The sequence below is a fragment of the Diceros bicornis genome, chromosome 2 (assembly GCF_020826845.1).
Source record: "Diceros bicornis minor isolate mBicDic1 chromosome 2, mDicBic1.mat.cur, whole genome shotgun sequence".
Lineage (NCBI taxonomy): Eukaryota > Metazoa > Chordata > Mammalia > Perissodactyla > Rhinocerotidae > Diceros > Diceros bicornis.
In genome coordinates, this window is record NC_080741.1 from 85,317,707 (window position 1) to 85,344,707 (window position 27,001).

At 50.3% G+C, this 27,001-nt stretch overlaps 1 protein-coding gene across 3 annotated transcripts in view; it reads left to right on the plus strand.

Moving 5' to 3' along the window:
• The first annotated feature begins 17,556 nt into the window (after positions 1-17,556).
• Positions 17,557-27,001, plus strand: part of CAND2 (cullin associated and neddylation dissociated 2 (putative)) — a 34,134-nt gene continuing 24,689 nt past the window's right edge. For 2 of the 3 annotated variants that reach the window (XM_058565379.1, XM_058565394.1), the window contains exons 1-4: positions 17,557-17,624; positions 22,945-23,088; positions 25,807-25,961; positions 26,659-26,782. In XM_058565379.1, coding sequence (XP_058421362.1) covers positions 17,557-17,624; positions 22,945-23,088; positions 25,807-25,961; positions 26,659-26,782 — 491 coding nt within the window. Of the gene's footprint in view, positions 17,625-17,829; positions 18,245-22,944; positions 23,089-25,806; positions 25,962-26,658; positions 26,783-27,001 lie in introns of those variants that run through there. The other variant, XM_058565389.1, reaches the window with a different exon arrangement.

Consider the following 27,001-nt stretch of genomic DNA (forward strand, 5'->3'; position numbering starts at 1 on the left):
AGGCTTGCTTTGTTTCCCAACATATGGTCTATCTTTGAGAATGTTCCATGTGCACTTGAGAAGAATGTGTATTCTGCTGTTTGGGGATAGAGTGTTCTATATATATCTATTAATTCCATTTGGTCTAGTGTTTCGTTTAATTCCACTGTCTCCTTGGTGACTTTCTGTCTGGATGATCTATCCATTGACGTAAGTGGGCTGTTAAGGTCCCCTACTATTATTGTGTTGCTGTCAATTTCTCCCTTTAGGTCTGCTAATAGTTGCTTTATATACTTTGGTGCTCCTGGGTTAGGTGCATATATATTAATAAGTGTATGTCTTCTTGGTGGAACGTCCCTTTCATCATTATATAATGGCCATCTTTGTCTCTTGTTATCTTTTTTATCTTGAAGTCTGCTTTGTCTGATATAAGTATGGCTACACCTGCCTTCTTTTGCTTGCCAGTTGCCTGGAGTATCACCTTCCATCCCTTCACTCTGATACAGGCTGGTTTTTAGTGTCATCTCAGAAGCTGAGCATACACCAAACCAAACAGAAGTAGATGACCATCACGATGTCTCTCCAGGAGCTAGCACGGTGCAGATAAAGTGGTTACCTTCTCCAAGTGCAGTGGAGACAGAAGCTCCGGGCTGTTTGACTGAGGACTCTTGCTGTGAGAGGGGCAATACTTGACAGGGCCCTTCCCCTCTGCCAGCCGCTGCTGGCCCTGCCGTCCTGGTAGGCACAAACTCTTGCGAGCACACCTCTAGGAAAGTGACAGGACGTTCGCCCGCACGGTCAGCGCTGCCTCTCACCCCGTTTAGGTCACAAAACATGAGGAGAAGGTTTATATGGCTCAAACATTAGGTCTTATTCCTTCAGTCACAGCATTCTCTCAAGATTCCCACGGGACTCTACTTCAGAGCACCCACTGTGGGTCTGTGTCGCCAGCTGTCCAGTCTTTCTCCAGAAAACAGGCCTCTGCCTGTCGTGCTCCCTCCCCAGGCCCGGCGTCCAGCTCCGCGCAAGGCACCCAGCAGAGCGCCAGGAGGCGCTCCAGAAACATCTGACGGGATGCAGGAAAGCAGACTGCCCTGGGGAGGTTCATTCCTTCGGCTCAACGGTTCAGCCCAGGAAGGCTCAGGGGTGTCTGTGGTCACCGTGCAGCCACCGGCCCCTTCGCTGGGTACGTCTGTCTGTCCTCGCCGCCTTGCCCCCCCCTTTCCTCCCCTCCCCTCCCGGGAGAGACGCGCGCTTTACACCAGGGAGCACCTGCGCACCCGAGGACGGCAGCGCGGGCCGCGGGGGCCGCCCCGGTGAGGAAACTCGGCCCCGCCCTGCGCGTCGCGGCTCCTCTCCCGGCCCGGGCCGCCGCCCCTCTGACACCGGCGCCGGCCCGCCGAGCAGGTGGCCCGAGGCCGCCGGCCCGCCGCCTCGCCCCTCCGCCCACCGCGCGCCGCCTCACCTCCACTTCGCCCGGCCGCCCGCTCAGCCCCGCGTCTCCTCACCTCGGCCCTGGTCGTGCGTCTGGCATCGCCTCACCCTCACCTCGGCCCGGCCGCCGCCCCGCATCACCTCACCCTCACCACAGCCCTGGCCGTCGCCCCGCATCGCCTCTCGCCCCGCCTCTCGCCTCTGCTCGGGCCGCCCCACCCCGGCCCCATTCACCTCGGCCCCGGTCTGCCGTCCCCCAATCGCCTCACCCTCACCTCGGCCCCGGTCTGCCGTCCCCCAATCGCCTCACCCTCACCACAGCCCTGGCCGTCGCCCGGCATCGCCTCTCGCCCCGTCTGTCGCCTCCGCTCGGGCCGCCCCACCCCGGCCCCATTCACCTCGGCCCCGGTCTGCCGTCCCCCATCGCCTCACCCTCACCTCAGCCCTGGCCGTCGCCCGGCATCGCCTCTCGCTCACCTGGTCCAGGCCGCTCGCCTCGCCTCTCGCCTCCGCTCGGCCGCCCCACCCCGCCTCACCTCACCCTCACCTCAGCCCCGGCCGCCCGCCTCGCGTCACCTCCCCTCACCGGGGCCCCAGCCCCTGTTCCAGTCGCCTCACCCGGACCTCGGGCCGGCCCACATCCCTCTCCTCTCAGCCCGCGCTCAGACTCCGCACCCCGCGCGGGTGGCCTCAGGCCCCGCCCCCGGAGAAGTCGGCCCCGCCCCCAAGTGACAGGTGGCTCCCGCAAGGTCCCTCGCGCTCCGAATAGGGGCCTCTTCCCCACGCCCGTCATGACGAGGGAGAGCGGGGCAGACTCTGAACCTCCCGAAAGTGCCCCAGGAGGCTGTGCTTGCCTTGGGAGACTCCCCGATCCCACGGTTCTCAGAGCTCCGCTTTCCGCCATATTCCCCGGTTCCCCTGCGGGGTTATCGCCCGCCCCCAGGGCCAACCGAGGAATGGGGCTGGGGAAGGGTCTGGAAGGACCAGCCTCGTCTCGCGGCTAGCCGAGACCCTAGACGCGTCCCAGGAAGCCTGCAGTGCCCTGCTCTGTACAGCGGGAACCGTAACTAGGGCACCAGGGCGTTGTAGGGGTGATAGCGGGAAAGTGTCTTTACTTCCTCGTGCTGCTAACTGCCTCCGAGTTTGGGGCAAAAATTGAGAAACCATCAGGAAAACTTCCATGAATCACACATGTCACTCTCAAACTCCAGTGGGCACCAGATTGAGACTTTCCAGGGCCCTCACCCTCCCCCCACCCCCAAATCTGAATCTCTAAGGGGAGGCTTGGATTTTTCTAAACAAGCTTTACAGGTGTATATCAGCCACAAAGTTGGTGAGACCACCTGGCTTGAGTTTAAAAGAGCAGCTGAGTGGCCGCTGAGCCTGCTCCCTTGGGACATAAACCAGGGCTTTCTGCATCTGCAGCGGACAGAGCGCTCTCGAAGGGCTGTTCTTCCCTCTGTGCAGTCACTGAACTGGACTGAACTGGGAGCAGGCAAACCCGGGTGCACACTCCAGCTCAGTCAGACCTGATGCTGGGGAACACCCAGGAAATCGACCCAAACCCTGCGGGGCCTCAGTTCATCACCTGGAAAAGGAGGGTGGTTGTGAGAATGCGAGAATAAGCGTGTGAACTCAATGCCTGCCCTCATTCCCTCAGCAAACCTGCACTGCTCCTGTTCCTGGGCACGGGGCTGGGATGGAGAGGAGGAGGAGAGGATCCTGCCTCATGGTAAGTACAGCAGCTGAAGGGCTGTGGGTGCAAAGGGATAGATCAGGTGTTCTTCTCGGTGGGGGGGAGGCCTGGGAGGGGAAGGTGGAGGCCCTCAGGGTGAGTCTGCAGAAGTAGCAGTCATTCAGTAAATACATGCCGATTTACTTCTAGGGACAAGATGGTTTCTTTGGGGATAAATTCAAGAGGAGGTGCAAGCAATTTGTTCATTTGCGATGACCCTTCCTTGGCAGGCAGGGCAGCAAGTTCTAGGACAAGCTAAAATCATCCCCTATTAAAAAAAAAAAAATTACCCCCTAGCAGTCCTGGGGCAGGGGTTAAATTAAAAAAAAAAAAAATCCTCAGTGATTCCTAATTGTTTTTGAATACAGAGGCTTGGGAAGGAGTTTCCACTGGGTTCAGGAGGAAGGTGTGACTTCTGCGTAGTATTGGGGGGAAAGGGTAGGAGTAGGGCCTATGCAGGCTGTCCTCTTAGCCCACAGACGCCACGATGATGTCTACTGGCAGCTCCTCCGAACTTCTGGCTGTCACCTGCATTGTTACTGTGTCCAAAAGCAGCAGCCGGGAGCACACGAGGATGTCATGACCAGCCCGGAACACACCTAGAAAGGGAGAGAGAATACAGTGTACAAGGCAGAAGGGGGCTGCAGAGGCCGGGCTGAGGGTGGTGTGGGCAGCAGCTGATGAGGGCAGCTCTGGTGCAGTGCAATGGGAGTGGGCCTGGAACCAGGAGAGCTAGGCTGAAATCCCTGAGGCCCTGTGCAAGTCACTTTACCTCTCTGAGCTGTGGTATCCTCAACTACAAGGTGGAGGAGATAATAATACTAACCGTATTTCAAACTTCTGGCAAGCTCAAATAATTAATGGACATATAAGGCTCGTACCTGATGTCACAGAGGCTCTCACACGTTGGCTGGATCTAAGAGCACAGATGAAGGGACAGCCCCCACCAAGACAAAACCACAGAGCAGGTGTCTGCCGGACCCAGGGACTGAGCTGCTTCAGTGGGCCTGGGCGCTGTCAGCTGTGAGCAGAGCTACCTCCCACCCCTGTTTATAAACACTCAGCAAAAAGCATCTCGCATTCCCCTTCTTTCGCTGTTTAAGGTGTGATAATTGTATTGCCCCCTCCCCTTAAACAAACGGTCATTATCTCTTAGAGAAACGTACAGATAAACATTTACATACAAAATGCTTTATCTGGAATTTGCTTTAAAATAATCTAGGGGGGAGAATGGGTGGGGGTATAGACGCTGTTGTTGCAGCTGGAAGATGAGCACATGGGGGCTCATTATACTATTCAATTTTTGTTTATGTTTGAAAATTTCCATGATGAATGCTTAAAATCCCATTCCTATTAGAAAAGACCAACCAACCCAGTAGAAAATTAGACGGAGGATATGAAAACAATTCACAGAAAAGGAAATACAAATGGCACTTCACATTTGAGAAGATGCTTTACGTCATTCAGTATACAAGAAATGTAAAATAAAACTACACTAAGATACCACTTTTCACCCAGACTAGCAAAGATTATAAAATCTGATAATATACCGTGTTGTCCAGAGTGTGGGAGGAAAGGCATACAATCCTATGGAAGGAAATTGGAAATATTTATGACAGTGAGAAATGCACTTTGGCCTGGTAATGCCTTGGGAAACTTATCCTATAGATATCCTCAGTGCACACATGCAAGATAAAGTGTGTGTGCATATACACATATGTGTATATCTGGGCTTATTCACTCTAGCCCTGTCTATAACAGCAAAAGACTGGAACTACCTAAATGTTCATTGATACAGCCAGTTCTGTAAGACATGGAACATCCATACAGTGGGATACGGGGCAGCTACACACAAGAACAAGGATTCAGTTTGGGATGATGAAAAAGTTCTGGAGATGGATAGTGGCGATAATCGCACAACAGTGTGAATGTACTCAATGCCACTGAACTGTACACCTAAAAATGGTTAAAATGGTAAATTTTTTGTTGTGTATATTTTACCACAATTTTTAAAAAAAGAAAAAAGAATGCAGAAACTCTATGAACTGATAGGGAAGATCTCCAAGATGCACCGTCAAGTGAAAAGCAAGGTCCAGAACAATGTATATACCATTTGTACATAAACATTTGAGTTAAAAAAGGGAAATGTGTCTGTATTTTTCTATCCATAAAATCCCTGGAGGACATAGCGTTATTGCCTGTAGTAGTGATACCAGTTGCCTGTGGAAGGGAACTGGATGATGCCAGCAAGGGTTGGGGGGGAGACCCTTCACTGCAGGTCTTTTTGCACTTGGTGAGCCATCAACGCTGTAACTTTGGAATTTCTGTGTTCCCAGTGGGAGTGCCTTCCCAGGATGCAGTGACATCCAGGCTGCGAGCTACCCAGGCCCTTCCCACCCAGAAATGCTGCTTACCAACCAGGAGCAGCGTGTGGGTGTTCTTGTTATCTGGCACATTGTCTGACTTCTCACAAGGGTGCGTTCCCAGGAACTTCAGAATATTACCCACAGCCTCTGTCCAGAGGAATCCCAGTATCATTAAGCCATAGATCTTGTCTCCCTTTGTGCCACCACCACTCCCCATGCCCCAACCCAGCTCTGAGGGGCTTTTAATGAAGTGTCACCTGAAGTATGTGCTCTCCACATGGCCCTGGATCCTTGGGGTGCAGGGGGCGGTGAAGGGAGAAAGGGGAGAGGCATGTCAACAGTAGCCAAGGATTTTACCTTTAAGTGTCTTGATGGCAGACAAGGTGAATGTTTCCTCCTTCTCAAACTCATCTCCTACCTCACCCCGGGCTGCTTTGAAGTTCAGTTTCATGACCTTGTGGATGTGATCAGCTACAGTGACTTCCAGATCTTCCAGCTGGGGAGATGGGGGGTGCATTTAGGCACACACTTCCAGGGGAGAAACTCCCTGCTCTGTGCACCTCTGGGCCTCTGCTCTGAACTCACTGCTCATCCTTTCCTGCAGCACATTCAGCAGCTGCTTGCTGGGCGCTGAGCGCTGTGCTAGGCTCTGGGGACATGCAGCAACTTGACCGGTTACCTGTCCTCAAGGTGCTCACAGCCAAGTGTCGTCCCTTCAATGGAAAACGCTCTGACCAAGTACTCACCTTAGGGTGTCAGCTGCAAGATCACATCCCTTCTGAAGCCCGCCTAGAGTCAGTGCCTCAAGGATCCAGGACTGTAGGGAGCACTCACAAGAGGTCTGCCTCCTATGGCTCTGTCACTCCTATGACTCAGCAGATTCCACCCCCTCAGCTGTGTCCTCTGGGCCTGACATATCCTGGACCCCCACCTCCATCCTAGCTGTGTCCTCCTGAACTTGGCACATAATACTTCCCCCCACTTTGGACTGAGTGTACTTAAAAGTTCCCCATCCATTCCCCCAACAGAGCTTCACTGAGCCCCTTCACTTATGGAGGGTGTATATAAGTAGCACTTGACTCCTACACAGAGGCACTGCCTCAGACCCAGCTCTCCCAAGGAACTCACTTGTCCTAGGGCAGTTCCTGCCCTTAGGGTCACTGCTGGCTCAGGATGGCCCCTCCTCAACAATGGCTCTAGGATGACACAACCGTGACTGTCAGTTATATTCCACGGTGACTGTCCCCCTAGTCATGAGGAGTTCTAACATGTCCATCCCCAGGCCCAGCATAACAGTCTGCATTCAGATGGCACTGAGCCACTGCCCTATGGTCAAACCCCAGAACAATCCTGCACTCGGTTCTATCCAAGCTCAGAGAGGTGAAATTTGAAGGGCTATTTCAGTGCAACAAAGGACTACCCAGCAGATGCAAACAGATCCAATTTCTCTAGAAAGCAATTTGACAAAATGAATCAAAAAGTCTTAAAATCATGCTTATTGTTTGACCCAATTATTCTACCTCTAGGAATCTATCCTAAGGAGATAAGCTGAAATGCAGATAAAAATTTGTACACAAAGGGATGTTTAATGCAGCATTTATAGTGAAAATTTGAAATACACATTTAAGTGAGTTATGATACATCTATATAACAGAATATTTCAAAGTCATTAAAAATTTTGTTTATAAAGTATTTGTAATGACACAGGAAGATATGCTGCAGTTTTAAGTGAAAACAGCAAGATGTATAATGTACAGAATGATCTCAATTATACAACACCCGCCCCCCCCCAATAACTCCCAGGGACCATGGGTAACGTTTTTCTGTTTACTTTTTTTTTATTTCCCAAGTTTTCATCTTACACACGAGCATGTGTTTTGTAAGCTAAAAAAAAGTTTCTTCCAAAGAGAGCTGTAAAGCCAAAAACAGCAAGAAAATGCTTCACATCTGTCAGCTCCTGGAGGGAGTTGCTCTGCAGCCTCAGGCACAAAATTGAGCCTCCTGACACTAGCTTCTTACCACATATTCATCCTCATAGCCATCAACATCAGTCCCCCCATGGTGGGGTCGCGGTCCTTGACAGTGAACTTCATCATGCAGCTGAATGTGCAGGCCACTGCAGGGAAGAAAGGCTGTGTGGTCAGGATGTCCCCAACACTGCGGGGATGAGCTCCTCCACAGGGCAGGTGGCCATAGCCTGCTCTCTAGGTCTCTGCTATGTTATCAGTAGCAGCAGCATACCATCTGGACAGGGGACGCCACCTTGTAGAAGGGCAGGAGAGTGAAATCATGGGTATGAGGAGTCTCCTCATGGGGAAGGAAGAAGGAGGGAAGCAGAGAGCTGCAGGATGGTTATGTCCACATAACAGTCACAGGCCCACTGTCCAAGGCCTGGAAAAAGAAGCTGGTGGTTTCCTTGGGAGGAGTGGATTTGGGATGTTTCAGTATTTGTGACTGTCTTTGTACTTTCATGGTGTAATGAGTACTGGTTTGAGGACCAGAGAGACCTGGGTTTTGCCTCTTACCAGCCATGTGAACTTGGACAAGTCATTTCACCTCATCTAGGAATAGGGATAGCAGTACTTATCCTCTTAGGTCTTCTGTGAGGATGAGACAATGTATGAAAAGTACCCAGGACTTAGCCATCATTCTTCTTCTTCTCAGGACTAAAATCAAGGAGTTGAAGCTTTCATAGGAGACCAATGGCTAGTACACTTTCTGCCCACCTCATCCTGATCCCAAGGGCTCCCACAAGGCCAGGATGGTGTCTGGAGAGGTCACCAGCTGTGGGGTCTTCCTTGGGCAGTGCCACCAGTATGTAGCAGGCCCTAGGCTGGTTGTAGGGAAGGCTCCGGGCAGGCACGGAGCAGAGCACCTCGTAGGCCTCAGTAGGCTCCATCTGCACCGTGACATTCTCCAAGGTCTGGTCGTTGAGTGTGTTCGTGTAGTCAAACTGGACCAGGGAAGAGAGGGGCTGCTTAGACACTGCTCTAGGCCCTAGCCCTGCTGCAGAGGAAGAGCCAGGAAGCCCCACCTCTCACCCTGTGGGCCAAACTGACTCCCATCCCAGTGCCCCTGCCCAGGCTCCTTGGTGATACTCAGCAGCCAGAGAGGCCACAGGTCAAGGGTGCAAGAAACATACCAGCTGGTGACAGATCCTGTCATCAAGTTGGGCTCCCAAGCAGCTCAGTGTGTAGGGGCTATGACCCTACAGAACCCGTCAGCCCTGGGACCACTCCCTGGGCACAAGCCCCAGCAAGGCCTCAGCCCTCCCTGCTGCTCACCTGGAACACCAAGTGGTCAGTGAAGGTGTATTTGGTACAGCAGACGACATACTCTGTCTCTGGCTCAGTGAGGGCCACAGGCTCAGGCGAGGACTTGAAGTGGGGCCCCAGCCCATGGAACTCTGGCACTGCCGCCAACTGCTCTGAAACCCACAGACCACACATTCACTCAGTTTTTCAGCTCCCAGAACAACTTGTGATGGTTTCCAGTAAATGCTCATGCCCCATTCTCAAGGTCTTTCACTCTACTGAGATGGATGGATATATATATGCTACTGGTTACTATTTCCTAAGTATATTGATGCATTTTCTCGTCTCCCTAACTTCGCTCAAGTTGTACCACCCACCCCCCTAGATACTCTCCTCTCCTCTGTCCCATGAAAGACCTCAGAAGCAATAAACTGACTGGGAGACCCCACTGTCCTAGGCCTAATCCATTTGGAGATTCCCTCAACTTTAGCTCAGCAAGGATTCTTAAAAGAAGGTGGAAATTAGGAAAGACTAAGAGGATGGGATGAATGCTATCATAGCCACAGAATCAGGCAAAAGAACAAACTGGTCTTATACATTTGTCTCTTAATACAAATGGCCAATAAGGAGATGTTTCAGATTCAGCATGTTGCAGAAAACCCAGCTTAGAGTGGTCTGTGGGCGTCTGGTAAATCCTATCCCTATACCCCATAGCCAGGTTCCAGCACTGGGCTGGGTCCTCTGGGCCATCTAGGTGAGTGAGGCATCTGGCAGCTGTCTGCACATGGCATCTGCCTGTGACGGCTACTGCTGCTGCTGACCTAAATAACTTTGGAAATGAGTGGAATCTGCAAAACTAAAGGCAAAGGAAGATATACATAGTACTATACCCTAATTGATCAAATTGTTTCCCATGGGGGTACACGTTAACAATTCTGATATCATTATACATATATGCTGGAATTGAACAATTAGGTAAATGGGTGGCTGATGGTGGGAGCCAGGTTTCCCACTGTTGGAGTAGGAGGTTATCGTCAAGCAAGGAGAGGAGGCTGGAATGATCCATGGAGTAATGGATTAATCCATGAGTTGGAGATATCAGTATGAACTCATGTTTAGCTTAATAGAGATACAAATGGTTACATACAGAAATTTTTAGAGGTATTTTGATATGAGTAGGTTAGTATACACACATATATCTCCTTGCGCTATCAGCTAATAGAGCCTACAAGCAATGACACCCCAGTAACAACAAGCATATCTAGCACCCAGATCTTGGTTTCTAATACCATTCTCCAGTAAAAGGAACTAGTGCTCCTTGAAAAAATAGATGGGTGTAGGGTTGGAGCAGGGAAGATACAAGGTGAGCCTTGAACATCTTTTGAACATAAAAGGAACCAGGTTTCCTTAGAGAAATCACCATTATCTAAGAATCAAAAAGGTATACTCAGAGAAGTGTTGCTTCCTTCTCATCCCTACTGCCCCATTCCCATTTCTCCCTTCTTTTCACTCCTTTCCTACCTGTAGGTAACCAATAGCTTTGGTTTCTGCTTTATCCTTCCTGGATTTCTTTTGCACACAGGAGTAGACATGTGTGTATTTTCCTATATCTTCTTTCTTAAATGACAACATATCATAGAAGCTTTTTTGCACTTTATTTTTTTCCCCTTAACTGTATATATGGAAATTACTCCACATCAGCTCATAGAGATCTTTCTTATTCATTTTTTTGAGTAGAAATCAGCATTTATTATGTAACAGCCTTGTTATAGATACATTTCATAGGGGACTTATTTCATAGCTCTTGTCTGCTGAGTGGGCCTAGAAGAACTGACATCCCAGTAGCCATGAGCACACCCAGCACCCAGATCTTGGTTTCTAAGCATCATTCTCCAGGAAAAGGAACTAGTGCTCCTTGAAAAAATAGATGGGTATAGGGTTGGAGCAGGGAAGATACAAGGTGAGCCTTGAACACCTTTTGGTGCCAGAAAAAAAGAAAGTACTCAGAAAAGAATGAGGGCTTGTCAAAACAACACAGGAGCCAAACTTAAGGGTCTCCCAATGGCCAAACCTGGGACAATTTGAGAAACAAAATACATAGTAATAGTATTGGATTATAACCGAAAGTATCAAAATGAATATACATGAGACCATGGATATAAATAAATAATTGCGAGAAAAAATAAATGAGGGAGAAGAGACATCTCTTCCTTTCAGAAGAATTTCAATTAATAAATGTATAAGGAAAGAGAGAAATAGAAAATCACCCTTTGGCAGCAATAATCATAACAGAGTGGTCCTCCAATGGATGCTAAAATTAGTGGGTGCAAGTTTGAGAATAAACAGGATATTTGCATAGTCTCAAAGGATCTCCCCCAAGATATTTATTAAGTACTATGTATAAAATTTTATAAATTATAAAAATTTATAAAATTAAAAAAATTTTTAATGCAAACTTACAAAATTATAAATTGTATTAATTACAAAGAGAAACATAGTAACTTCATAGTGGAGAAACCCAGCTTAACCAAGACATAGTTTAGCCAAGTAATCAAGGCTGCCATCACCACTCATAAGACTTATCAACATCCTGAAGCCCCCGATATGATGCACTGAAAAGAGCATAACTCTACTTCAGTCATATTCTTGCCAAAAATGCATAACATCAATCTAATCATGAAAAAACCTTACACAAACCCAAACTGAGGGATATTCTGTAAAATTATTGACCAGTTCTTTTCAAGTGTCAAGGTCATGAAAAACATGGGAAGAAGGAGGAACAGTCACAGAGTGGAGGAAACCAAAAAGAGGTGACAACTAAATGTAAAATGGGTCCCTGAATTGGATCCTGGAACAGAAAAGGACATTACTGGAAAAATTGATAAAATCCAAATAAGGTCTATGGTTTGGTTAATAGTGTATCAATATTAATTTCCTGGTTCTGATTATTGTAACATGGTAAGGTAAGATACTAATATTAAAGAAAGAAATTGGGTGAAGGTTATACAAAAACCCTGTACTATTTTGCAACTTTTTGGTAAGTCTAAAATTATTTCAAAATAAAAAGTTTACAGGAGATACACCAAAAATATTAGCAGCCAGAAAGTGTCCAAAAAATAAATAAATAAAAATAAAAGGTCAGATAAATTCCAACCAAGAGAAAACAGGCATCACCATATTTCTAACAGATAAAATAGGCTTTAAAGCAAAAAGCATTATTTTGTAAAAAGATGATCACTACATAATGATAAAGGGAATACTTCACCAGGACATATAATAATAAAAATGTTTACACACCTAGTAATACTATGAAAATATATTAAGCAAAAGAGAACAGATTTACTAGAAGAAATTGACAAATCAACTATCAAAGTGGGAATTTTTAACACAGCATTCTCAGTAAAGGACAGATTCAACACACAAAAATTATCAGGAATACTGATACCAATTAAGAAGCTTGATATAAGACGTACATAAAACCCTGCACCAAACACTTAGAAAATGCATGTTCTTTTCAGCACATTTATAAAAATTGACCATCTACTAGGTTATAAGGCAAGTCTCAACAAATACTGAAGAGCTGGTATTCTGTAGATCTGAACAGCAGCATGCCTGGGTTCTTGCCACAAGGAGTTGAGTATCTCTGCCTGCATTAGCCTAGTCTTGCAAAAACAATCCAATTTTGGTTCACTGTCATTTATTGAGTAGCTACCCCAAGGTTCTAGGCTCTACACTAAGTGTTTGCTGTGTCCCTCCTCCGGAACATGACGTCCAGCTAGACCTAATTTCTCAGACTCCTTTGCAGTTAGGCACGGCCACGTGACTAAGTCCGGCCCATGGCATAAGACTGGAAGCAACGTCTGGGACTTAAGACATGGGATATGGGCTCCTCCACACTCTTTCTCCTTCTGCTGGCTGGAACCCAGATATGCCACTGATCCAACTTCAAGCAGTTGAGGACAAGTTTCTAGGGGATGGCAGAACAATAACATGGAGGGAGCCCGGGCTCCTGAACACCTAAAGGCAGCAAAGCTGCACTGCCAGCCTCAGAACTCTTATGAGAGAGAGATGCTCTTTGTTCTTGAAAGCACATGATGAGTGGGAGCTGTTTGTCATAGCAGGTTCGCCTTTACCCTGATACATCAGACTTACCCTGGACAAGAACTTCCTGCCCCCACCTCTGATAGTAACAGTTATTTTTTCCTCCATTTTTTTTAATTGTGGTTAAATACACATAACATAAAATTTACCATTTTAACCATTTTAAGTGTACAGTTGAGTGGTATGAAATCCATTCACAGTGTTGTGCAACCATCATTACCATCCATCTCCATAACTCTTCATCTTGTAAAACAGAAACTCTGTATTCCTTAGACAACCACTACCCCCTCCCACGCCTCCCGCCCAAGGCAACCACCATTCTACTTTCTGTCGTTACGATGGTGACTACTCTAAGTACCTCATATAAGTGGAATCCTACGCTATTTATCTTCTTGTGACTGGCTTCTTTCACTTGGCATAATGTCCTCAAGGTTTATTTGTGTTGTACCATGTGTCAGAATTTCCTTCCTTTTTAAGGCTGAATAGTATTCTGTTGTACGGACAGACCATATATGGCATATCCGTTCATCAGTTGATGGACACTTGAGTTGTTTCCACCTTTTGGCTATCGTGAATAATGTTGCTAGGAACATGGTTGTAAAATATCTCTTTGAGATCTTGCTTTCAATTCTTTTGTGTATATACCCAGAAGTGGACTTGCTGGATCATATGGTAATTCTATTTTTAATTATTTGAGTAACCGCCAAACTGTTTTCCACAGCAGCTGCACCATTTTACGTTCCCACCAACAGTGTACAAGTGTTCCAATTTCTCTACAGCCTCATCAACACACATTACTCTCTGTTTTTTTGATAGTAGCCATCCTAATGGGTGTAACAGTTATTTTTTCACGTGTGCCAGGTAGAGCCCTGTATGAACCCATCTCATTGACTCCTACCTTATCCTAAATCCCTCTTTCCTCAGCTTCTAGGACACCCTATCTTCAAGTTTTCTTCCTTCCCCATCCCTACTCCTTCTAAGTCTCCTTCTCCTCTACCAGCCTCTGAATGTTGGACTTCCCTCAGGGCATAGTCCCAGGCTCTCTTCTCTCTCATCACTCTTTCTAATGATCTCTTTCACTTCCAAGGCTTTACATATTAATTCATTAATTATTTTTAATCATCTTTAATGAAGAGTAATTTACATATAGAAAGTCCACCATTTTTAAGAGTACAGCTTGATAAGTTTTGTCAAGTGTATATAGTCCTGTAATCACCACCACAATAAAGATACAAAATATTTCCATCTCCCCAAACAGTTCCCTCAGACTGCTTTGCACTCCATCTCCATTGCCCACCTCCAGCCCCTGGCAACCACTGGACATCTGACATAAATGGAATCAAATAATACGTAGACTTCTATGTCTGGCTCCTTTCACTTAGCATGATGTTCTTGAGATTTATCCATTTTATTGCGTGTCAGTCATTTCTTCCTTTCTGTTGCCAAGTAAAATTCCACTCTATGAAGGTGCCACCGTTGGCTTCTCCATTCACCAGTTGATGGACATTTGTTTCCTGTTTTTGGTGATTATAAACAAAGCTGCTATGAACATTCATGTACAAGGATTAGTGTGAACGTATGTTTTCATTTTTCTTGGGTAGACGTCTGTGAGTGTAATTGCTGGGTCATATCGTAAGTACACTTTATAAGAAACTGCCCAACTCATTTCCAAAGTGGCTGTATCACTTATTTAATTATTTTTGACTTGTAAAACTATATCACTGACTTGTAAAATTATTCCAAAAATATTGTTAAACAGAAAAAAAAAACCTTGTTAAACAGTATATTCATTTCATTTCTCTTCTTTTCTTTGAGGCACATTTCCATGTAGCAAAGAACAGCTCAACAAAGTTTTACATGTGTATATACCCATAACTATCACCCGAATCAAGACAGAGAATATTTACAGCACCCCAAGAAGGCCACCTTATGCTTCTTTCCAATCAGTGCCCCTCAATGGTAACTATTCTGACTTCTATCCCCTTTAGACTAGTTTTGCCTGGTTTTGAACTTCACACAAAAGGTACCATAGAGTATGCGCTCCTAAGTCCAGCTTTTTTACTCAATATAATACCTCTGAGATTCATTTATGTTATTTTGTGTAGCAGTAGTGCACTAGTTTCCCTTGCTGTGTAGTATTCCATTTTAAGAATATACCATAGTGTGTTTATCCATCCACCTGTTGATGAACACTTGGGTTGTTTCTAATTTGGGGCTATTGTGAATAAAGCTGCTCTGAACATTCTTTTGTTGAACACATATGCATTCGTATATCTTGGATACATGCCCAAGAGTGGAATTGCTAATCTGAGTAAGTCAGGGTAGATATATGCTTAGCTTTTGTAACTATTGCCAAGCAGTTTTCCAATGTAGTTGTACATTTAAAGCTCCCACCAGCACCGTAGAAGAGTTCAGTTTGTTAATATTGTCCATCTTTGTATACGCCCATCACTTTAAATACCATCTCTGTGTGAGACCTTCCCTTCATCTCTCTCTCTCTGATGCAGTGCTCTCCCCTGGATGCAGCTGGCATATCCACTCATCAACGTGACATCTCTCCTTGGAGGTCTTGTCGCTGTCTCCAAAGTAACAGGTCAATGCAGGGCTCTCAAGTCCTCTCTCCTCTCAAAGGGTTCCTTCCCCTGACTTTCTCATCCCCATAAAAAAACACCACTATCTACTCAGCTGCTCCAGCTAAAAACCTCTAATTCCTCCCTTTCCCTCACCTCCACATCCAATCCTTCAGCAAAGCTGCTGTATCTATTTCTATGATATATCCAGAATTTGTCCATTTCTTCCCCCTGTCACCACCACTCCCCTAATGCAAACCACCATCATTCCTGATTGCATGACTGCTCAGCAGTCAGAGGGATCTTTCTAAATCAACCATGTCACTTCCCTGCTTAATGCCCTCCAGTAGCTCCCTAGTGGTTGACATAAAATCCTAACTCCTCACCTTGGCCTGAAAGGCTGTGAATGATCTGACCCCTGTCCACCTCTCTGACCTCACCTCCTCCCACAGGGGACTGACCACATTCCAGCCACTGCCTTTTCTCCACTATATCAGGCTTGTTCCCACCTCAGGACCTTTGCACTTGTTATTCCCCCGGAAGCTCTTCCCTCAAATATTTGCCCAGCTGCCTCCTTTTCATCTGTTCAGACCTTAGCCCAAATGTCTCTTCCTCCAAAAAGGCCCTCCCTGACCACCTTGGCTAAAGTTGCCCCTCCACTCCCCAGGCTCTCTCTACCCCCTCACCCCCTTTTATTTTCTGTATAGCTCTTATTTTCCTTATCTACTGTCTTTCTTCCTTAAGGCTCATGTCCTCTACTAGAATGTAAGGGCCCCAAGGGGCAGGGACTCTGTGTGTCTAGGCCCCTGCTGTGTCCCTACTGTCCAGAATTGCACTGTCCCTTATGGTAGCCACTAGCCACAGGTGGCTATTTAAATTTAAATTAAGTAAAAGTAAACAGTATTAAGAAATCAGTTCCTTAGTCTCACTAGTCACATTTCCAGTGCTCAACAGCCACATGTGGCTCATGGTTACCATAATGGATAGTGCAGATGTAGGAAACTTCCAACACTGCAGAAGGTTCTCTCGGACGGCACTGCTCTAGAACCCAGGTACCCATAATAACAGGTACGCGATGAGTGTGTTATAAAATAAAGATTTCTTTACCCCTATCTTATGGGTGAGAAGAACAGCTCAGAGAGGTTGTGTCATTATCCCACGGCCACAAAGCGAGGAAGCAGCCTAGCAGGGATCTGAACCCAGGGTTGTCTTCCTACAAAGCACATGCTACTCCCTGTCCCAAGAGCCAGCAGCCTCCTGGCTATCTAGAGATGCACAGGCGCTCCTGTCCTCCCACAGATCCTCTCGCCCTGAGCTTGCACCTAACTGTGAAGAAACGGTGGGCAGCTTCATGGAAGGATTGTTGTCCAAGGCATTAAGGGATATGGGGTCAGTCCTGATTCCCCCCCAGATTCATTGGCTGTGTGACCCTTTGCATCTCTGGGCCTCAGCTGCATTGCTATAAAATGAAGAAACTGACCCTGATGGCCAGAGGGTTGGGGATGGCAGGCAGCGGGCCTGGTGGGACTGGGTACTCTTCAGATTCTGTCTGGCCCTGGGGCAGGCCAGCACGGGGAGTGGAAGGGGGGTAGGAGTGCTTTGACTGGCTTGACCTACAATAGCAGCTCCTGTTTCTTGAATGGCTACAGATGAGAAAGCCGAGGTTCAGAGAGGTAAAGTAACTTGGCCAAGGTTACACAACAGGTGGACTGGTGGAACTTGGATTCGAACCTGAGACTCTATGATACCACGTCCGTGCCACGCAAGCAGGGCCGAGGGGCCCCAGAGGGCAGAGCGGGTACCCATCGGAATCACAGGGAGTTGTTGTCCGGCGATAGGCGGTGAGCCCCCCGTCTCTGGGGGTGTGCAAGCCGGAGCTGGGCTGTGTGGGGCGGGAAACGGCCAAGGGCTGGCGCTCAGGCCGAGACTGTAGAGCCCCCCTCGGGCCCCTTTCCGCCTCCCGCGGCGCCAGAGGCCGAGGCGTGAGCGAGGCGCCGCCGGGGCGGGGCGGGGGCTGCTATTTCTGTCGGGTGAGCGCAGCCCGCGCCGCCAGGCGGGGGAGGGGGCGCCGCGCCGCCATGTTCCCTCCGGCCGCCGGCCCGCGGCGCGCAGCCACCATGAGCACCGCCGCCTTCCACGTCTCCAGCCTCCTGGAGAAGATGACGTCCAGCGACAAGGACTTCAGGTGCGCCCCGCCGCCCGCGCCCGCCTCTCCGCCTCCCCGCCTCCGCCGAAACCCCCGGCCCGTCCCCGCGGCGGCGCAGCCCCCGCCCCCGCTCCCCGCAGGAAGCTCCGCCCCCGCCCCGGGCCCCCCGCCCGCCGGAGGCCCCGGCCCCCTTCCTCCTGATGGCAGCCCTGCCCTCCCCACTTCTCCGGTCCCCGCTCCATCTCCCACCGTGCGGACTCAAGCCCCGGCCTCTCGTCCCCCCATAAGAGCCCCAGCTCGCCCCTTCTGCCCCAGTCCTCTGCCCCTTCTCTCCTCGTTTGTGCCCAGCCCTCATCTCTCCCCGCATGGGATGCGCCCAACCCCAAACTTCACCCCACGGTGAAGCCCTCGGCCTCTCCTTGGGGGTCCCGGTGTCTGCCTCTTCCCAGCATTGAAACTCGGCCCCTTTCTGGGACCACCATCCGGGGGCTGACTTTTTGACTGATACTCTCAGCACCCTCATCCCCGCCCTCAGCTCGGAATCACCCCGGCCTCCTCCTGGCACTTGACCAGGGCACCCTCTCCCTGCCTCTTCCCTCCCCTGTTCGCTCTGACCAGCCTGAAGGAGGGGGCTGGGCTGAGTGGCTTTGCAGGCACAGGTAGGTGACGGTTGGGGTGGGGGCTTCTAGGTTTTGTCTGCCACTCGCCTTCTTGTCCCCCCTTCCCCCAGCATCACTGAGCCACACCGAACAGATCTGAAAAGAATGGAGGAAACCTCTAATCCAACCCCCTCATCCTCGGGGAGGCCTGGGGAGGGGAAGGGATTGGCCGGTGGTCATGCAGCCAGTTCTGGACCCTCTGAACTGAAAGGAGCTCACAGAGACCCAACATAGGTGTGCCCACTTACTGAACATGCTATCACTTTATCCCCATTTTACAGATAGGGAACCCGAGGCTCAGAGGCAGGAAGGGCCTGGGTGCACAGAGCAAGGAAGGTGAGGACTTGGGGTCCAGATCCAGGGCAGTCTAACACAGAGGCTGAGATCTTAGCGAGGCCATCTGGTTCCAGCCCCCTGACAGGTGGGGAGACTGAGGCCCTGCTCTCCTGGTCTGACCCCTGTCTTTGCCTGAAACCCGTTCCTCAACACCCCTCAGGGGCCCCCGGTAGAACTGTAGTAGAGCTTTTGAGCCACAGTCCTGGGTTCAGATCCTGACCCCAACCACTTACTGGCTGTGTGACCCTGGACAAGCTGCTTGACCCCTCTGAGCCTCATCTTCCGTTTCTGTATGATGAGGATAATAACAGAACCCACCTCAGAGGGTTGGTGTGAGGATGAAATGTGTTAATACCTGTGGAGTGCTTAGATGAGTGGCTGGCACCAGGTAAGCCCTTAATAAATGGGCACTATTAGGGGTTGGCCGGGTGGCGCAAGCGGTTAAGTGCGCACGATCTGCTGCGGTGGCCCGGGGTTCACTGGTTCGGATCCCGGGCACGCACCGATGCACTGCTTGGCAAGCCATGCTGTGGCAGCATCCTATATAAAGTGGAGGAAGATAGGCACAGATGTTAGCCCAGGGCCTGTCTTCCTCAGCAAAAAAAAAGAGAAGGATTGACAGATGTTAGCACAGGGCTGATCTTCCTCACCAAAAACAAAATAATAATAATTGGGCACTATTATGATTCGGGACACCTCAGCACTCTGCCATGCCCTCTCCCCTCTCCCGGGCCTTTGCTTGCCTTGCCTCCCCTTCATTTCCCCCCTTCACCTGGCTAGCTCCCAGTAGGTTGTCACCTCTTGGGGAAGCCTCCTGACACCCAGGCTAGGTTAGGCACCTGCCCTGAGCTCCCACGCCTCCCCCACCCGTGTTTCTACTGCATCACTTCGTCACCCGGGGATCCCCAGAGCTCCTGCACAGTGCACCTCTTTTCTGCAGCCCAGAGCCTGCTCTGGGTACACAGCAGGTGCTCAGTGAGTGTATTGTGTCCCAGACTGCATGCAGACACACGTCCAGGGTATTGCGTTCAGTCTGCCCCTCTGCCTGGGTGGTAGTGATTGTTCTCCATGTTCTCCGGACGCTGGGAGAGGTGAAATGACTGGCTGAAGGTCACATAGCTGGCCAGTGGACGAGGGGATTTGCACCACTGTCTCTTGGGGCCCAGGTCCAGTCTCCAGAAGAGGGAGTTGGCCCTCTGACTAGAGCCTGAGAAGTCCTTTCAGCCTGCACTGCCAGTGGTCCCAAGAACACTTAAAACCACCCCAAGCATATGAGGATGGTGTCTATTTTTAAAGTCTGAATACCAGGGGGGCTGGGTCCTGACCAGCTGTCCAGGCCCCATATGGCCGAGTGTTTCAGCTGAGTCGCCTCTAGGGTTTCTCTGGAATGAAACTGAGGGTGTGTCCTCTGGCTCCTGGAGGCGGGCGTTGGCTGCAGATGGGGGTCTCAGGCAGGGTGAAGGAAGCCTTTGATCCCTGTTGTTCCTGGACCCCTACCCTGTAGGCAGGAGGCTGCTCGGTTCCCACTCAGACTCCACCAGTCAGACGGATAAGCTGGGGGGAGGTCTTGCAGGAATTCCCAAATCATTTCTTGAAAACACAGTAGTATTGGTTGAGGAGCCAGGAGACCTGACTGGTAGGCTGATTCTCCTCCCAACTTGCTGTGTGACCTTGGGCAGTTCCTGCAACCTCTCTGAGCTTAGTTTCCCTCACTCGCCTCACGCTGAGCTGGTTGTCCTATTAAAACCTCCTGAGGATGTTATGAGGTAGGGCAAAGAAAATGTCCCATTTCATAGTTGGAAAAACTGAGGTTCAGAGAGGAGTCAGTTGCCCAAGTTCACCTAGTTGATAAGTGGCAAGACGGATACTTAAAGCCAAACTTCAGTGCTCAAGCTCTTATCTACCAAATTATACACTTTCCTGTACACCCCACCACCACCACCATACACATGTGCACAGTACAGTTTGCTTTCTCTGAGAGCTGGGTGTTTGCAGGAACCCGGGGTGTCTGAAATGCTGAGGCATATTTCAGAAGGGTTGGTTTTGGGTTTCCACACAGCTGGTTGGCTCTGAGCCCTGTACGGGGCTGGCTCTCTCCCTCCCTCCCCTTCTGCCCTTGCCCTGCCTCCCAGGCCCTCTTCAGACTTGTTTTTTGCTGGGGCTGGGGCTGGAGTCCCAGAGCTGAACCTGATGGGCCCCTGTGAGTTCAGAATCTAATTGCAGAGACACACTGGTGACCAAACTTGTAGCGCAGTTTGAGAAGTGCTATAATGGAGGAGTGCAGAGTGCTCTGAGAGAATCCTATCCAGGGAAACCAAGTGTGATTAGAGAGTGTGGGTTGGGGATAGGGCAGGGTGGTCAGAGGAGTCATCCCTGAGGCTGGGACATTTGAGCTCGGCCCTTGAGGATTGAATAGGAGTTCAGCTGATGGAGCAGAAAGAGGGAGACAGGAGGCTCATCTTGGGCAAAGGAGCACATCCCTTGGTTGCCAGGCTGAGTTGGGTCTCCATGGACTGCAGCAGAAACACGGCTTAGAGACCGTGCCTGCCTTCTCAGAACAGCCCCTCAGCTGGGCAGCCTAGGAGTGCATGTGCCCACCCCAGGCCTTGGCCTGGCTCAGGTCCAAGCCTCCTCCTTCACCTTACCTTGGCTGCTTCTCCTGCAGTGACCAGGCCCAGAGGTGGGCATAGTCAGCCCTGCCACCCCCTCCTCGCTTCCAGCCCAGCCTCCTTCTCTCAGCAGCTTGAGGCTAATCCCAGCTGTTAAAAATAAACAGCTGTGACATTGACAAGTGCGCTCCCGGTAGCAGGGCGCTGAGGGCCCCATGACAATAAGTAGCAGGTCTGAGCCTGCAAAGATGAGGCCAGAATCCTGACTGTGACTGATTTTGCCCCAGGAGGTTTGGAGGGTAGGGCTCTTGGCTGACTCGCTCAACCCCAAAAGCAAGGCTGGTGTGAGGAGGCGGGGTGGCCTGGTGGGTCTGCAAAACTGGAGGCTCTCTGGGGCCGCCACGCTCTGGTCCCGCCTTCACAACCTCTCCTTGCTGCTTTGTCCTGCCTTTTCCTCAAGTCTCCCCTCAGGTGCCTGCAGGAGCCAGTAAGTGGGTGCAGTAGGCCTGGTGGGAACCTGGTGACCTGGAAAATGTGTGTCCCACCTGAAGAGGGCAGCCACTCGACTCCAGTTAGTGTCACCAGGGACTGTAGGCCTAGTTGTATTCAAATACTCTGTTTTCAAAAAAATCTGGAAGTCTTTTTATGTCAGCTCTCCCAATTGTCAAATGTTGGTAAGTAATTCAAATTTTTGAAAAACATTTGCAAGGTGGACACAGCCGAAGGCTGCCAGTTTAAGACGCTGCTCTCCTCGCTTCGTTTCGGCAGGAATGGTGCTCCATGATGCCCAGCGCCCCACGGCCTTCCAGCTCAGACTCCCACTGCAACTTCACACGCCCTGTGGGTGGGCAGCCCTTGACTCATGCCCACCCTGCGTCAGGGAGTCATGTCTGGACACTGGTCAGCTGTTGACATTAGTGTCCAAAATATGCCCATGGCCCAACTGCATGGCCTTGGGCGGTGGTTCTGTGACTGTGGTCCCTGCCCCTCAGCATCATCAGGAACTTGTTATAAACGCCCCAAATTCTTGGGCCACAGCCCAGACCTACTGATTGGGAAACTCTGGGGGTGGGGCCCTCCAGTGTCCACACGCCCTGCAGGTGGCTACGGTTTGAGAGCCACTGGTCTAAGGGCAGAGGCCTAGTCGATTCTCTGAGGTGGGGGTGGGCAGGGCCAGCCCCCCTCCACCTGTCTGGTAGGGAGGCTTCTTGCTAACACCTGACTTCGTCTCAAGATGTCTGTTGGACCTTCTAGCGTCCCTCCCGCAGCAGCTGTGAGAGGTGAATGATGCAATGTGCCATTGTAAAAATGGCAGGGCCACCGAGGGCTCCCCACATGCTAAGCACATCACATACGTTATCTCATTGTGTCTTCCATACAACTCCATGAGGCTGGCGCTGTTCTCATCCCTTTTTCTCAGACAGGCCAACTAAGGCTCAGAGAAGTGAGATGACTCACCCACGTTCACATTTGTGTAGATGGCAGAGGCAGGAGCCACCAACTCAGGTGCCTCAAGCATTTAGGCAGTGTGCTGTCCCACTCCTAGCCTGCCGTGATGTGGCAGTTGGTTTCACACACTGGTAGGTCTCCTTGTGGCCGCCCAGGTGTGTGTGACACTGACCACACCCACAGCCCAGATGGTCTGCTTGCCCTTGAATCTCTGTATGGAGGTCTGCTTCTAGGGGAACTCTGAGAGACTGTCCAAGTCACCAGGGCCCAGGAGCCGCTCAGCGGTCCTGTGCTCTCCCTGCTCAGGTTCATGGCCACCAGTGACCTGATGTCAGAGCTGCAGAAGGACTCCATCCAGCTGGACGAGGACAGTGAGCGCAAGGTGGTGAAGATGCTGCTCAGGCTCCTGGAGGACAAGAACGGCGAAGTGCAGAACCTGGCGGTCAAGTGGTGAGTGTCGGCCTTGGTGGGGACAGAAGAGGGTGCCTGCCTGGTGGGAGCACCCCAGGGGTCCCTGCCTCTTTGGGGTACAGCCTCTGAGAGAAGAAATGCTGAGCAGCTCTTGGGGCCACAGTGGAGTTCGACGGGGCCTTAGTCTGGGTTCCCCTGGAAGAAGACCCCGAGACAAGGATTCAATTGTAAGTTTATTTGGGAACTGATCCCAGGAAACTCTGCTAGGGGAATGGGAAAGTGAGGCAGGGAAGGAAGAAAGCCAATGAAGCGTGTTACCACTGTGCAATCAAGCAAGTTACCACTGTGGGCGAGTGGAGCTTAACCCCACTGGAGACCCCTGGGACACGGGGTAGGATGTGCCCCTCGGAGTGTTCCCACCCGCCAGCTCTCTGTCAGTCCTTGGCTGAGGGCTGCTCCTGGGGTAGGGTGGAGGGCTGTGCATTCCCTGGCACCTCCAGCCCGAGAAAGCCCTCAGGCACAGATGCAGGTGCTGGCAGCTGGAAGGTCAGGCTGGTGCACAAGAGTGGTCAGGGCTGAAGGGACACGGGGGCCCCAGAAGCCTTTGCCCTAGGCACCGTGAGGTGGTGGTCCTGTGACCTGGCTAGTTACCTCTGGAGCTGAAAAAGCAAGAACAGGGTGTGTGCAGGGCACATGTGTGTGGGGGAGGGGTGGGGGCATGAGGGACTGAAGAATGGCAGGGTCAACAGTTAACAGAGAACTGTGCACTGCCTTTGAAACAGCACTCTGTGAGCCGGGCGCAGACATTCTGGGCCGTGTTAATAAATTTCAACTCAATCTCAAGAGCAGAGGGCCTTCAGTCAAGGGTTTTATGCAGGAACGTGGTCGGGTTTGTGGTCTGGGAGCATTCCTCTGGCTGTGGAGTAGAGGTAGCATGGACTGTGGTTTCCCACTGGCAGAACTGACACCCCCTTTTTACAACATGTGGGCTGAAATGCCCTTTTCCTATCATGAAATGAAGTTCATACGTAATATAACCTACCTCTACACATAATTACAAAATGGTATATGTAATAATCTACACTGTAACATAAGGGAGAAATAGAAGGAACGTCATTTATAGTAAATAGCATGTGTTTCAGTATGTGAATGCCTGGGCGCGTTGACAGTAGACGTGATAGTGACGTCAGGAGAAGCTGCACCTGAGTGTGGACTCACAGCAGTGCCACAGCAGCGCGGGTGGGGACAGGCACGGACACAGGGCACTCAGATACCACAAGCGGCATTGCTCTTCATGAGATTTTCTGAAGTGACCATCTCCTTGTCAAGTTTCTCAGAAAATGAAGTACAGTCTTCCTTCAATTACCTGATAATTACATTCCTGGAAAATTTAGGGTATATTAAAATAGTATAAAAAATACTTTGTGTTTATATGTAAACTGAAGTTAGGTTCTGGACTCAGATCATTGTAGAAAGGTTTTTTAGCTATATGAGTGCCCAGTGGGATGTTAGAAACTCCTGCAGGGCGTAGAACCCTGTGTTTTGCAACATTGTCTTTCTGCCATCCCCGGCCACCCCCTGCTCGAAAAGCCAAAAGTGCCATCTCAATAGTTATGATGACCAAAAAAAGGTGCCCATAAATTTCCAGAACACCCCTAGGGGCAGTATCACCCCTGGTGGGAACCAGTGCTGTAGGAGGTGGAGTGGGAGGACCCCATGATTACTTAGTTGGAGGAGGTGATGGAGAGAGAAGTCAAGAGAGCCGAGGTTTGCAAACTGGTGTGCATTGTGCTCACCTGGAGCCCTTGTTACAAGTGTGTATTCCCCACCCAGGGATTCAGATTCAGGGCGGAGGGCAAAGGGAGGGGGCTGAGGCCAGCAGCTGAGAATGTGGCACCGAGGAATCTGTATTCTAATGACACTGATATCTACTTGTTTAGGTCAGAGGTTCTCAGCCTTGACTGCGTGTTATTATCACCTGGGGAATAAAAAAAAAAAAACCTCCCACCGTCCAGGCCACACCTGAAACCAATTAACTGAGACTCTGGGGCTGGCGCTCAGGTAACAGATTTGTAAAGGCCCAGGCGATGGCGATGCACAGTGAAGGCTGAGAAGCAGTGCATCCAGTGCATCCGGTTTTAAACATTAATGTGTGTTTGCATCACCTGGGGTCTTTGTTGAAATGCAGATTCTGGTTCAGTAGATGTAGGGTTGGACCTGAGATTCTGCATTTCTGACAAGTTCCAGGTGATGCTGCTGATGCTGATCCGTGACCGCACTTTGAGAGGCAAGGCTCTAAGGCAGAGGTTCTCAAAGTGTAGTCTGTGGACCACCAGCATCAGCATCTACCAGAAATGCAAATTTTTGGGCCCCACCTAGACCTCCTGAATATGAAAATCTGGAGTGGGCCCCAGCAATCTGTGTTTCAACAAGCCTCTAGGGGATTCTGGTACATGCTCAAGTTTGAGAACCACTGCTCTTGGGCATTTCGTATTTTTCAGCTGAGGTTACTGGGTTTGATGGTTTGGCCATATACTGAGATGCAAACCCGGGAGGAGATGCAGGTTTGGGAGGTGCTGGGAATGATGTTAGCATAGCCAGAGAGTGCCTCTTTTTCTGGCAAAACAGGGAGTTCCATGTGGATCTGGGGCCTTTTCTGCAGCACATGTGGCCCCATAGGCATGAGGGGACCTAAGAGGCAGCCTGACTGAGGCTGAGTCTGGGGCTTTTGGACCCCCTCCCTCCCACCCTGTTCAGCCTGGGTCCTCTGGTGGGCAAAGTGAAGGAGTACCAGGTGGAGACCATCGTGGACGCCCTCTGTGCCAACATGCGGTCAGACAAGGAGCAGCTCCGAGACATCGCTGGCATCGGCCTCAAGACCATCCTCTCAGAGCTCCCCCCTGCAGCCACAGGTACCCAGGTCCCAGAAACTAGGGACTATTATCATCTGTCATAGTTTACCATTAAAGGAACTGAGGCTCAGAGAGGTGAAGGGATTTATCTAAGGTCAACCAGCTAGTAAGTGGCAGAGAATTCAGACCCAGATCTATTTAAGTTCATGGCTCTGTATTAGGAATGCTTTTAGCTGCAAGTAACAGAATCTAATGGCAGCTTGAAGAAGTAGAGGGTGGTTTTTCTCCCATAATTCTGGAGGGATCAGCCACTCCATTTTTGCAGCAATTCATTTAGCAGCTCAATTAGGACAGGGTTGAAGTCTCTGCCCGCATCTCTTGCCCTTATTAAGAAAAGCACACATTTCCCCAGAAGGCCCCATAAGACATTGACCTATATCTCACCGGCCAGAACAGGGTCACCTGGCCACTCCTAGCAGCAGGGGAGTCTAGGAAAGGATGTGCTTAACCTTACCTGCCTCCCGGTCGGGCGTGGGGTGAGCCAGCCAGCAGGTCAGCCATCAGTTCTTCAGTTCTCCTAGCTGTCTCCTTTAGTTTGGATGGACTCTGGGTCAAACCTTGGACCATGTGAGCCTTGGCTTCCCTGGGTCAGCGAGATTGTTGGGGACATGGGCTCGGGAACACAGCCAGAACAAAGGCCGACCAGAGGTGGAGGCCAGCCCTGGGACTTATGGTGCCCATCTTGTGCTCTGTGCAGGCTCTGGCCTGGCCACCAACGTGTGCCGGAAGATCACCCGCCAGCTCACCAGTGCCATTGCCCAGCAGGAGGACGTGGCCGTGCAGCTGGAAGCCCTAGACATCCTCTCTGACATGCTGAGCAGGTGCAGGAGGCCACCCTGGGCAGTGAGGAGCAGGGTGGGAGGGGGAGCAGAGGGAACAAGGAGGGACTCAAATCCGTAGAGCCAGCACCTCCTTCACACCAGGCCCTGTGCTCAGGCCTCCTTAATCATCCCAGCAGCCCTGTGAAGGAGAACTCCTTTGTCACAATATTATAGGCTCTGAGGCCTGCCCAGAGTCACACTGTCAGTAAAAAGGCAGAA